This window comes from Agelaius tricolor, unplaced genomic scaffold (genome assembly GCF_023055355.1).
Source record: "Agelaius tricolor isolate 1412-34295 unplaced genomic scaffold, bAgeTri1.0.p SCAF_3, whole genome shotgun sequence".
Classification (NCBI taxonomy): Eukaryota; Metazoa; Chordata; class Aves; order Passeriformes; family Icteridae; genus Agelaius; species Agelaius tricolor.
In genome coordinates, this window is record NW_027269263.1 from 11687350 (window position 1) to 11700756 (window position 13407).

Sequence of the window (13407 nt, forward strand, 5' to 3'; positions counted from 1 at the left end):
TACAGCTCTCATGACCTTGGATGTCACCAAAAATACTGAGGTCTTTAAAGAGGTTTTCAGAGGTAAGTAATCCTCTCTCTTTCAAAATATCTATACTTCTGCACTGATAACAGGAGACAGAATAAAAAGTCAAGATAACATCAGTAGGCCAGGACTTCTTAAAGAAGTTTGTCATTGCCACAGACTTAATCCACACATCTGTGCTTCAGCCTCTCGCTGCTACAGGTAACATCAAAATACCCACCACTTTTGTAAATGCTTTTAACTGGTGAACAAATTTCCATTTATAAGCACAATGTTGCTATTTAACTTGAGGTCACTTCTAAACCTTGTACATTAGTTGCACAGTCCAGGATGACACATGCTATCATTTCCCTGTAAACAGAAAGCTCCTGACTGCTTTGAAAGCAAAGCTTTCCACTTCTGCCCTGAAGTGACAATGGAAAAGTTACTGATTCACCTCAATAATGAGAGGTAACATCTGGTCTCATTGCATATTCATTAAGTCCATTTGAGCCAGATTTTTCATTTCTAGATGTAATGGCTTTGGGAATAATTAGATATTAATTTGTTTCAAACTGAGCAGCAGCAGAGGTAACAGTGGAGCACTGCTCATACTAATGAGAAGGTGCTGCCACCTCTCGCACAGTTCAGCAAAGGGAAACAGGATGGTCTGATTTAATGTAGCTGTATTCTTTTCTCTTTTAATATCTTAATGATAATCTTTTTTCCCCCTTCCTCAGATGGGAAAGAAAACAGATGGAAATAGTTTTTCTCAGCAGATGCCTCTGGCTAAAGGACTGCCTTTCATGTTTAAAGGAAAAGTTCATCATTCAGTAACAGTCATGTCTTGCTTTCCCATGTACCAGCAAGGCAGTGGTCTTATCATGGATTTTTTTCTTCATTCTTGCAAGGGACACATTGATATTAATATCCCTACCCCTGGGGTTTTAAAAGAACACACAAAAGCTGGAAAAATCCCCCCAGAAGTTCAAGCCAAGGTGAATTAAGAGAAAGGATTCAGCTCTCTACAAAATAAACCAACCACCTCTCCATGCCCTAAACATCTACATAGATATATTCTGTCCAATCACTGCATCCTATGAGTAGTAATGAATTTTCCTTATCATACTTACTGCTAAAATTGCCATCAAATGCATGTTGAGGAACTGAGCCCCTAGAGATTAAAGGTCAGTTTTTCAACTGTGTTAGCATTCAGTGTCACAGACTGAGATTTAAAATATTTTGAAGTACTGGAAAGAGAATGCAGTTGTAATAACTCCATTACCACTCATGACCTTCAGACCATGAGCTGCAGAGTTTTTCTCCAAATGAAGGTGCACAAATCCTTTCAAGACCTGACCCCATTCACTTATCCAGGAACATAGAAATTGTCTTGTAAAGAAAAGTACTGAACCTGGATCCGCCAAGGTCTAGCAGGAAGGAGCAGAAATTAAGATATAATGGCTCCCAGACACTAAGTTAACCCTCAGATCTAATGTATATAATGAGAGGAGACCAGCAGAGTTATTTTTTATTCCTTTTAAGCTGTACAAAATCTTTATGCATAAAGGAAAGAGAGCTTTGGACATGAGAACCTAGCCTCATATCTTCACAGGCCAGACCACACAGAAAATTGAAAAACATATCGATTTCACAAGTGTAAGATATGTTGTCTCTCCGTGCCTCTGCAGGCAGGGTGGGGTGGGAAACCCACCACTGTGAGGAGTTTAATCACTTGGCCAAAGAGCATGGCACTGCCAGGTCCCTGCCACCTACCGTCCCATCCCCGCCGCACGCCAGGATCCGCAGGTTCGGCACTTTTCTGTACAGCTCCAGCCTGCCCAGGGACGAAAAGGGGGGGAAAAAGGATAAAAATGTGAGAACAGCAATGCAGACATTTTTAATGCATTTTGCTGAGTGACAGTGTAACCACCACTTACTGCATTTTCAAATATTCATTACTAAGAATATGAGCAGAGGTGGAAATGCAAAACCACTAGGATGTGAAATGAGGCCTTCCTCCATGTCAGGCAGCACCTCCTGACAAGGGTTTGATCAGTTTAGCATCCTCCCAGATTTTCATATTCCCTCTGGGGAGGTCAAAATCTTTGATTTTTCTCCTACCCTAAAGTAAACAAATTTAAACACTGAGGTTTTAAAACAATATTTAATGTTCTTCATCATGACTTGTTGAGTTACTGTTTCTGAGTCTTGTATAATGTGACAGCTTCTTCAACTAGTGACTGTATTTTAACACCACAGAAGGCAAGAATATGTAATAGAGTTCTTTCTCTGGATATGTGATCTAAATATCAACAGAAGAGACCAAAAAAAGCACCCGTTGAAGTCCCACTCCTTCAGTTGCACCCTTCAGAAAGCCATAATGAAATATTTTCTAATGAAGGTGGGGACATTCACATGTAGAGAGCTGAGTGACCAGAGGAACTAACCCTCCTTTTCCCCATTATACAGCTCTGAAAAATCTATGTCTAACTTAAAGCTTCTAAACATCATGAGAGAACAGCAGTGCAGGTGCTTCTGCAGGAGAATAAAAAGCTTGGGTGCCTTGAATAGGAAACACTTGGACTGCTCTTCTACAGGCAAGTATTTCCATTATTACTGTAAAATATTTATAGTAATAAGATTTACAAAACATATAAAACATATTTACAAAACATGAAAGTAGTTCTGAACAGATGGTTAAGAAAAGCCAGTATCCCCATGTCAAGTACTACAGAAGGATGGTTTCTCAGCCCTTGGCAGCAAAAATCAGCCCTTTAAAGAGAGGCACTCTCTCCCTTGGAAGAGGTTTGCACTTCAATTATTGTGTGGCTAAGCTGAGTTAGTTACTCCGTGAGCAGGGACAGTTGCACAGTGCTGTGGTGTGGTGGTCTGGAGGCAGCCTCACCCCACTGGAATGCTCATTCATTAGGGAATGGTCAGGCATTGGGATCCTCAGCGAGCCTTGGAGCCATCTGGGCCTGCCTCTGTCTGGACATGGAAGCAGGTCCTTGTCTCACAAAAGCCCCCACACTACAGCCCTTCCCCTGTGGCATTCACGTTTTCTGGAAAAATCCCTTTGCCCAGCATTTTTCTCCTGGGAAGCTGAGAAGCCTCAGAGAAAAAGGAAAACAAATTATTTTCTCATTTGTTTCTCCTGTGCTGCGCTCACATGTGGAATGTGTTTGCAGATTGTTTCATTGGTTTCTGCTGAGGGTTGTTTTCACTCATTGGCCAATCAGGGCCAAGCTATGTCAGGACTCTGGAAAGAGTCACGAGTTTTCATTATCTTTTTAGCCTTCTGTAAGTATCCTTTCTGTATTCTTTAGTATAGTTTAGTATAGTATTCTTTAATTAATATAATATAGTATCATAAAATAATAAATTATCCTTCTGAGAACATGGAGTCAGATTCATCATTCCTTCCTTCGTCAGGACACCCCACAAATAGAATATTCCCCTTGCTACCAAAACCTGGATATGTAAACCTCACACAGTCACTAATCCAGCCAAGCTGGATCTTTTCCTGTTTTCCTGACCAGATCAGAAATAGGGTGCACAGCAATGAAGGCTCCAGTACTTACGCATCTCTCGGCCCTTCCTGAGAGAGATCGAAGACCTGGCGTGGATTCAAATACCACATAAACATTTGGAGAACCTTGGTGCCCTGGCAAGAAAGAAAAATCAAAGGAAGGGAAGTTATGAGCAGTTTAATGATTATTGGAAATAATATTGTGCATTATTCACTGTATTTCAACTGCTTTTCTTTTTTTCTGTGCTTAATAAAGCCAACATAAAACAAGAAGACAAACTGGAAAGTGGCATAGCAAATGACTGCTCTGTAGGATAGCAATCCAGGACGAGGTGCACATGCAGGCATATAGACCCATTTCAACAGCACAGATCACTAATGATCCAAAAGAACAGGCAGTTGGGGTCAGACCAAAGGTTCATCCTCCCACAGCAACCTGTTCTCCTGCTTCTCACCACCTGCAACAAGAAGAAACCTCTGTTATCCCACCTCACCCTCAGCTATCCATGGCAGAAAGAAGTTGCACAAGATTGTAGCCAAAGTCTCCATCACATTGAACAGTGTGCTGCCCAATGTCCAAGCAGTGACAGTGCTCTAGCCTCCACCATCACCACAATGATCAATCATCATTGTAACATCTACCATCTAATGCAGCAGGAGTCAAGGACTTTGTGGAGTGCAGCTGTCCCAATGGTTCCTCACTCTAAGCAGCGTGGCCAGCACACCACCTAAAGGTATAATTTCTATTTTCTCAAAGTCTGAGGTTCATACTCCCACTCAAATCCCTTCCTTCACGTTCTGCCCAGACACAAAGTGACAGGATTTCTTACTAGTAGCAGGGAGCTAAGAACTCTATGGGCTGAACTTATGCTCTAATTCAAGAATGCCTTTCAGACATGGTCTGAGGGTACACATCAGGAATTTTCCATGGCTATCCCTTCCTGGGAATGGCTCTTCTGCCTGACACCTTCCCTGAAGGAAGAACCAAGAATAGCAGTCATAGTACCTAGGAAAAGGTATAAGAGAGAAAATAAATGTGATGTTTGCCATAGGTATTCTTCCAGTCTCAGTTGTGTGTAGTTCATAGAACTCTTGAACCAGAGGGAGGTACAGGACTTGACAGTTTTTCACTTCCAAATATCTCCTCCTGTGTAAATGTTTAGCATCCACAACACGTCCTAATGTAAGGAGTTTCCCACTGAACTATAGATTGTGAGAAATTTTTCGCTGAACTACAGACTGTGAGGAGAACCAGCTTTTTCCTTTTGTTCTGAATCAGTCTAAACAGTTTCATTTGATACCCTCTCTAACTCTAACAGAGGAGAAAATGAGTAGTGCCTGTACTACCCTCCATGCTCTATAGGCCTCTGTTCTATCTTACACCAATCTTTCCTATTAAAAGGCCTTGTTTATTGAAAGTCACTCCAATTCTTTGATATTCAAAAAGTGACAGAACAAGGGAAATATTCACTTGGGTAAGTACTCATTCCAAGAATCATAAGGAAGAAGTCTGCTGCATTTTAGTCACTGCAAATTGGTCTCTGTGGTACCATTAATGATTTTTCTTAGATATCGTAGGAATACGTCATTTCACATTCAGTAGTTGCAACAAGCCTTTCCTAGCAAAGCTAAACCATTTTTTGGATAAAGTCTAAAAGCTTCACTGGAAACCTAAATTCCCTGTGAAAAGATGAAATCTTCTGAAAAATTCCAAACTGTCATTTTAGATTCCTTTCAAGAATCTGAAGATAGGAGGACAACCACTCATATCCATTCCAGTCATCCAACTCTACTGAAGTAGAAAGGCCATTCCACAGCAAGGACCTCTTCTGAGGAAGGTCTTCAGTCTTCTTCAGGCATAGAGTCGAGTCCTTTCTATCTGACTGGCCAAGAAATAGAGGCATTTGCAGGAACCCTGCTGTTAAAATCCAGGCCCAGCTGATCCTCTTACCTGATTCCCTCCACTTTTTGGATTGACAAAAACCAGCAGTGGCTTCATGAGTGGAGAGGAGATAGGTTTTATCACAAAAGGCCGGCCTTTGTTATCCTGAAGCAAGAAGCAAGAAACATATTCAGTACAAGGGATGCAAGATTCTTTGGCATAGCACACACAGAAGACCCAACCTAGCTCTGACAAAACTACCTCAGGTACTGGAAATAGTACAGCCATGTCAATGGGGTGAGAGCAATTTATCCAGCTGAGACAACAGAATAAAATAAGAGGGGGAAAATATAATTTCAGGGTAGCTTACAACTATTTCAAAATTCTTTTGAGATTATTTCTGACCCTATTCCCCACAATTATTCATACAACACTAGGTATGTGTCAGAGACAGTGTTATTTCTAATACAAACAGTTTTTCCAAAGGAAAATAGAATGAGAAGTTACTTATTCCATGAATTCCATCAAACATAGAAGCTGCATAAGTACTTATTTGCAGATAATCTGCTCTCAAATTCTTGGCCTCGGTGCTTTCCTACCTTTGAACAAATGCCACAGATCCGACATGATACATCAATGAGAAAACTATTTGCCTCCCTACTCCGTAGCCCCTCCAGGACACCCCAGAGCCCAGTAATGAGGGCACTGTCCTGGGCTTTTATAGACACAGATTGCAGTTTCTGGTCTGCAGTTCTCCCACCATGCAAGAAAGGACTTGAGCCAGAGAGCCCTGGCTATGCAGGGGTGAGTCTCCCTCCACCTGTCCCATGAGGCTGCTTGTCTATATAATTAATCCACTAGGGAGGATATGGAAGCAAGGTCTTCTATAGACAGATGGTAAATAAACCAATAGATCTATAAACTGCTTTCTCTCTCTGTGGTCCAACTTTAATACGAGATCCCCTGAAGAAGATATCCTAAAACAAATCACATCCAGGACACAGCCTTGCATCAGTGCATTCACCATGGGTTTCACAACCCCAGTTTCACACCCCTGTTCTGCTTAGCGAAAAAAAAGGGTGTGAGCTGAGTCTCTTACATCCCAAGGGAGCACACTTTCTTTAGGGTGCTGATCCTTCTGACACAGTATGGTACATTGTTTCTTAAAAAAAGAAATCAACTCAGAAAATAAAACTTTTCATACAAATTTTATCTCTTCTAACAACAAATTCAATATCATGGAATTTTCCAGGGGGAAAATATATTAAACACTTCCGTGAAAAAAAAAGGGGAAAAAAAGCCCAAAAACTTTTAAGTCCGTGTTTAGGCATTTAAACAAAAGGAGCATGATTTCCAAAACACTTGAATACCTACATCATTTCCTCTTTTGCTGGCTTTTCTTTTAAAGGACGTTCTCTTCTTTCGCCTTGTTGAAGTCTTTAAGGAGTTCTACATCAAAAGAAAAAAGAATACATGAAAAGCAAAACAAAATTTAGAAGACAGGCCCAGACAGAGCCCCTTTACGAAGCTCTTCCATGCATGTCCACTTGGAGAATGATAAGAGTATCTGGCACATGCTCGAGATTTAAATTACATGCGCTGCATGCTTTACACTTCCACACCACCGTTTATGGAGAAAGCCACACACGGAGACCAGACTGGTGCTTTGGAACTGGAAACTTTCCCACGCTGTGAGGGGGGAAAAAAGGTCAGATGCTCCCATAGACTCACATAACACCACATGTTGTACCTGCCAACCCTCCCAAAAGGGGTAGGAGACGCCCGTTTCCCCTTCGGGGCTCCAGTCTCCTGCCCAATCAGGCTCGTCTCCTGGTATGGAGACCACCTGCATAAAGATGTAATAAAAAAACATGATAAATAAGGTATTTTTCATGTTTTTTTGTTTGCTTTTTTTTTTGTTTAAGGAAAGAAAACAACAAGTTTTAGCTCTGGCAACCATTATGACTCAACATAACGAAGGCCACGGCATATGATGCTGGCACTGTAGAGTCAGTTCCAGCCTATCAAGAAACTTGTGCGATCATCTGCTAAGGAACAAACTGAATTGCTGATTTTTAAGGATTTAAGTAGAGAAGGTGTTTGTCAGCTGATTTTTTGTTGTGTTTTTAAAAATTAATACCACTTAACTACATAGGAAAAAAATGTACAAGTGCTTGTATTTCTGCAGAATCTATTAAAATAGAACTTATGTTAAGGCTATTCTCCAGGCAGATGACAGTCTGCTCAGTGACACAGAGCAAAAAGGTGTTCTGGTGTGATAAGAACAGTAAAAAGGGGATTTTTATAATACTTTTTTATTTATTTTAATTCACTAATTGAAGTTATACCTGCAGGAAATCCTAACCATTTCCATAATCGAAATTTTGTCTTATGGGAAATACTCCAAATATTTTTGCAGTATTTTAACTTCTAACCATCACCAGGAAACAAAGTAGCATGAGAAATTAGAAGAAAGTCCATTGATTTTTTTTTTCCTGGTTATAAGGAGGAAAGCAAGATTCCCTCAGCTCATCTGAAAGTTCTTTTCTGTCCTGACCTTGATCAGATGTGTACCACTAAAAAAGCAGAGATCATCAAATCTGTAAAAAGTGATGTTTATTCTTAATCCTGCTTGCTATCCAACATCAACAAGAATAGCTACTAAGTTTTGCTTAATACTCATCAACCGCTTCCAAAATTTCAAGACTTGGGTATGACACACCAGATTCACAGGTTAATGTTTCCACATCCCTGAGAAGAAAAACTAACAGCTATCTAACTGAAATACCTAGAGGCATTGCCTTCTATCACATGGACCAAGAGAAGCCTGCCACAGAGCACAAGGTCCCAAGTTCTCAGCATTTCTGAAGAAGGAAATAGTCATGCCTTATTGCTTACTGAAAATACTGAAGACAAGACAGCTCTGTAGAGCAATTACAGGAATTTGCCCTTTTAGACCATATTTTGAGAAACCACCTAAAGAACTGTTCATAAGTTCATAATCTTCCCCATGCTGATACAAAGTGATCTTGAAAGAATGATAAACCATAAAGACTGCACTGAGTACCAAGTGCATCAGTAATCCCATCTGCATGGTCTTGTGCTGCCCTGCCTCAGTAGTCACACTGCCTGCAGGCAAAAGTCTTGATGTCAACAGAAAGTTATGGGGACATTACATTCACAGCTGCCTCCCATGGGGGCCTTAGCCCAGTTCCTCAGGCATTCTCTGAAGGATTCTCCCTGGATTTGGGCAAAACACAGGTCAGAGAGGAGATCTAGTCTATCCACACTCTTCTTACCAATGTTCTGAAAGCTCACATGCATGTCAAGGGTCAAGATGGCTCAGTAAAACCCTGAATAATTATAAAAGAATTATTTAAACAATGATTAAATGTAGTTGTCATTAAATCCCACTATAATGGGGATTATATTCCCACAGTGGAGTGGGAAAAGGCATTCAACTATATTAAAGAAACAGTTTAAGGCTAAGCCTCCATTCATGGTTATAACCATTTTAATTTCCATACTAAAAAAGCACTAAATGCTGCATCTCTACAATGTTATTTCACCTATTTTTTTTTTAAATTTTTTCAAACATGCCTACACCTATAGTGTCAACAGAACCTAAAGCTTTGCTGCAGTAATTGCAACCTCGTGTCCGTAGCAGATGAACTGCAAAAAGCTGCTTAGACTTACACAGGAGTTTTTTGCAAACATGCAGCACAGTAACAGCCAAAGAGAATCAGCAGTCTTTGCACACTGAAGTGAAGAAATGGATACATAAGATCTTGTTCACAGAACAAGGTAATGAGTGTTTTGTAAGCATACAATGTTATTTAGCAAGGTACCTGATAGCAAAGCATACCTTTAAATGGGCACAATAAGTAAATCCTAACTTCCCTCTAGAGAGGAAACCTCTCCTTTGTGGATGTCAGTTTGTCCATCTTCAAAAAGAGATTTTTCATATTATTGAATGGCCAGTATAGCTCTCAGAAAGCTTAGGTAGATGAACAGAGTAATTGGGAGTCCTTGTACGGTTTTGGATGGTGTGAAGGCCATGGCCTACCTCAGATAAACCCAATGAAACTTTTCAACATTTTCCCTTACAACATTTCATCCTCAGTTTTCAAAGGCTTTTAGCGCACTGATTTTCAAATTACTTTAATAATGAACAGTCTCTGGGAAGGTCAATCTTGACCATCTCCTGGTTGTTCACAAACCACTGTCAGACAAGTCAGCTGCACTCAGCAATTGAGGAAATATAGAAATAAACACAGAAATGTAAGTGTTCACTAGAACTAGTTCACTAGTCCTCAAAGGAGGAGAAGAAACCACCAATTTACTCACCTTTAACAGAAAAACCTTGAAATTTTACAGTTACTGCCTTTGTCTTCCCAAGCAGAAGACAGACTAAATCAGTAAATCCACCAGGCAGATCCTCCTTATCATCTACTTTTCTCCCACAACACAAGCATATGGCAAGTCCAGTGCCAGAGCTAACACCACTTTGGCTACCAAACATCACCTATAATAAAATACCACCAGTCAACAAGGGTGACCTGCTTCACAAACTAGGAGATGGAATTGTTTTGAGCCCCAGAAAAAGAGAGCTGGTATCAAAGCACTGCTAACAATGCAGAAATACTGTAAATCAGTAGAAAAGTTACAGAATTGGCTTACATTACAGATAACATGGAAGAGGTATTGGAGTTTTCCATTCATGTAAGGCGGTCACTACACACAGGGCTACCACCAATTCCAAAACTGTTTGAACCATTCTGAATATTCTTCATCTTTAAATCAGTTGCTTATAAGAAGCAAAAGCTCCCCATTTAGACCATAGATGTCAGCATAAATTTGTTTTTAACCAATTACACCATGATGCTTCACTAGCCCAACATTGTTGGTAGCAAGACACAGAGTGTGGTCTTTGTGCAAGCCTAATATTTGAAAGGTGGTGACCCATGTTGTACAAATTAAGCACGGAAAACCATTTTTGCGGAAGTCAAAAAATACAAAATTGTAAAACAGGGCAAGGTTTTGATACAAAATGCCATCTTATTTACTTGAAGGAAACCACAAACAAACAGGATGCAGGCACCACTAAAATCAATTTTATATGAGCGGGGAATTCAGTTCAGGAGTTGTCTGTGACCAATGTAAGTAGTTAATTAGAGCTGAGGAAATATTTTATACCCAAAAAGCTTCTAGCCATATTTATTCTGACTGTTAAATATGTGAACAACACATTCTTTGTTACACATTCTTTTTTTTTTATGTGAAATTACAACAATTTGTAAATATTGTGTCTGTACTCTCTGGATCAAGTGATGTGAATATTTCAAAATGTTTACCAAACATTTCTATAGGGTGAAGAGGGTCATAATACATAGAAATAGAGCTGGCCAGAAACAGCAGGAGAGGAAAAATATTTACTAAGTAAACAATAAGTAAGAAAACAAGACTTCTGCCAAAAAATCTGAAAACACATCCAAAAGATGCATCACTATTTTCTAAAGTAATAAGGATGCATTTCCCATAACTCCAATGGGTGCTATTAGGAAGCCTCACAGAAATGCACCCATTGTCTGTGTTAAATACAATTTTGATCTATTTGATGCTCCAGCTACTCAAGATAAGGTTTTGCATGCTACTGACCATGAATTTCAAGGACTAGAGATGTGAATGCAAGTTAATAATCAGGTACTTTCTCTGTGCTCATGACTCAGGCACACAAACCTAACAGCTACTTTCTTTTGGCTTAACATTTTAAGCCTTTATTTAAAAGATTTTTTTCTATAAGTTATAATTACCTAATTTTTATTTTAATTTGAAGTTTTAAAAAAATGGACCAGAAAGCAAATTCTCTACAACTATTCTAAGGAAGATATACCTTGCTTTGGGCAAAAGCCAAATCAAAAGAAAATTACATGTCAGAATTTATTGGGGTTTTTTTGTTTGATTTTTTTTATTTTCCTTTTTTACTAAAAAAATAAGCAAAATAAAAATTAAAAGAATTGAAGAAAAGCTTCTTTTAGTAAGGTCAAGCATGGATACATCTGTCAAATACCACACAGTTGCAGAAAATTAGCCAAGGATATTAAGTCTCTGCCAAGGACTCAAACATTCCTCAACAAAAGAAAAAAAAGTATTTCTCTAGAGGAGACTGAGAAAGAAGAGTGTGGGGAAAATCTACAAATGGCAAAAAAGCATTTTTTCTCAGAGTGGAGGTGGCTAGAAATATTGCAATGCTCTCTCTTGACCTAAAGGAGAAAGAGGCCCCTTTGGCTGATTTTTTGGTAACTGGATCCATGTATTTCCTCTGCCCTTTGTCCTTAACAACCAGCTTCCTACTCATGCTCAAATCTGTCACATCCCTAAACTGGAACTAAAGGCAGTGTCACAATTTAGGCCTTTTTCTGGTTTCATGGACTACTTTTGTATTAATGCCTTGGCTACAGCCTGAACTTCTTAGCTTCTTCTTGACAGCCAGAAGGCAGAGTCAAAAAGCCCAGGTCACTTCCTAAGGATGGACTGAAATTAAGAATATTATTCTGAAATAAAAAATTTAACCAGCATTTCTGACTCCCTGACATGTTCAGCGTTTGTTTCTTTCAGCTCAACTTGGAGTAAAAACAGACTTTCAAAGAAAAAATTATTCTTGCATGATGTGAACCCCCTTTTAATTTCTGGCCAGCTGTCTTTTGGATATCTTTTTTCCCCTGTTGTGTTCAGCAGTGAATTACCCTCTCCAAGACCTACCACATCCATCACATAAGCTTTGAAGTCCAACACCTGTTACGTGCAGCAATGAGTGTGTGGGTTTGTTTACTGCTGAATGTGCAAGCAAGACCTGATTCTTTACATGTCCATTAAAGGCAAATTCAGAGGGATGCCAGTCCAGACACAGTCAATTCTTACTGCAGTTCAAGTGGATGTTTGTGAAGTTTTTTCCTGAATTTTCTCAGCTCTATTTAATGAAACATGCTTGACTGCCTACCACACAGGGGATGCCTTGCAGTATGCTTGCCGAACTCACAGTTACAGGAACAACTCTGAGCTGAATCAGCTCAGAACAAGTCATGTTTGTTGCTAATCATCCCAAACAGGGAAATTCACTGAAGGATTTGATGGAGAGGAAGGAGGATACAGGTTCATAACCACCATGGATGTATGCTGGGTTTCAGGGAGAGAGGCAGGGTTGAACAAGCATGCCTTGGTGAAGGGGGACCAAGCAGAGAAGCCAGGCTGGCCCTGCACAGCCAGACAGGCCCTGCACAGCCAGACAGCTTCAGAAACAGACATCAGCATGCAGTTACCTGAGGTTTCTTCACCTTAATGATCCAGGTGGGAGGCACAATGACAGCAGCATGAGCCCCCAGGGAACACGGCTCCTCAATGTGATGTAGCATGAAACAGGTGACTTTGTTATGAAACTGGAAGAGAGGGAAAAAGTGGAGTCAAGAAAGACAAAGGGGAAGCCTGGAGAAGAAGAGGGTGATGGTACAAAAACTGGAGCAATATTCCCAACTCCATCATCTTCAAGTGCTTCAATGTATGGAGATTTAGGACATGTAACTAAAGATTATCTTCCTAAGCCATGTCTTCTTAGGAAAAAAATTAAAATAAAAAGACACAAACAAAAACAAACCAAGACAAACAAAACCACCAAACCAAGAAACAAAAAAAACCCCCACAATCACTCCTAGTCAAACCCAGTCTCCTGAAGTATTTTCCACTTACCGCCAGCTTGCACCAGGAACAACTGATGGCCACAATCTCTTTACTATGGAAGGAGAATTTCTGCTGAAAGCCCTAGAATAACCAAGGGGGAAAAAGCATTAAATTCCTCTTGACTATAAGAAAATATATATCTCTAACTCTAACCAGGTGAGTGTGCTAGGCAAGCAGATTTTTGGGGGATAAAACAATTCGAGGAGGTAACAGAGAAGGTTCCTCCACTGGGATATATTCACAAAATTCTTTTAAA

General features: G+C 39.9%; 1 protein-coding gene across 4 annotated transcripts in view; it reads right to left on the minus strand.

The window, feature by feature from the left end:
- The window catches only part of DGKI (diacylglycerol kinase iota), a 209826-nt gene that overhangs the window by 99042 nt on the left and 97377 nt on the right, over nt 1-13407 (minus strand). The window contains exons 7-13 of one of the 4 annotated variants that reach the window (XM_071422458.1): nt 13161-13232; nt 12737-12853; nt 7168-7263; nt 6792-6866; nt 5487-5582; nt 3588-3670; nt 1780-1840 (exon numbers count right to left, since the gene is read on the minus strand). In XM_071422458.1, coding sequence (XP_071278559.1) covers nt 1780-1840; nt 3588-3670; nt 5487-5582; nt 6792-6866; nt 7168-7263; nt 12737-12853; nt 13161-13232 — 600 coding nt within the window. The remainder of the gene's footprint in view (nt 1-1779; nt 1841-3587; nt 3671-5486; nt 5583-6791; nt 6867-7167; nt 7264-12736; nt 12854-13160; nt 13233-13407) is intronic. The other 3 variants (XM_071422459.1, XM_071422461.1, XM_071422460.1) reach the window with 3 other exon arrangements.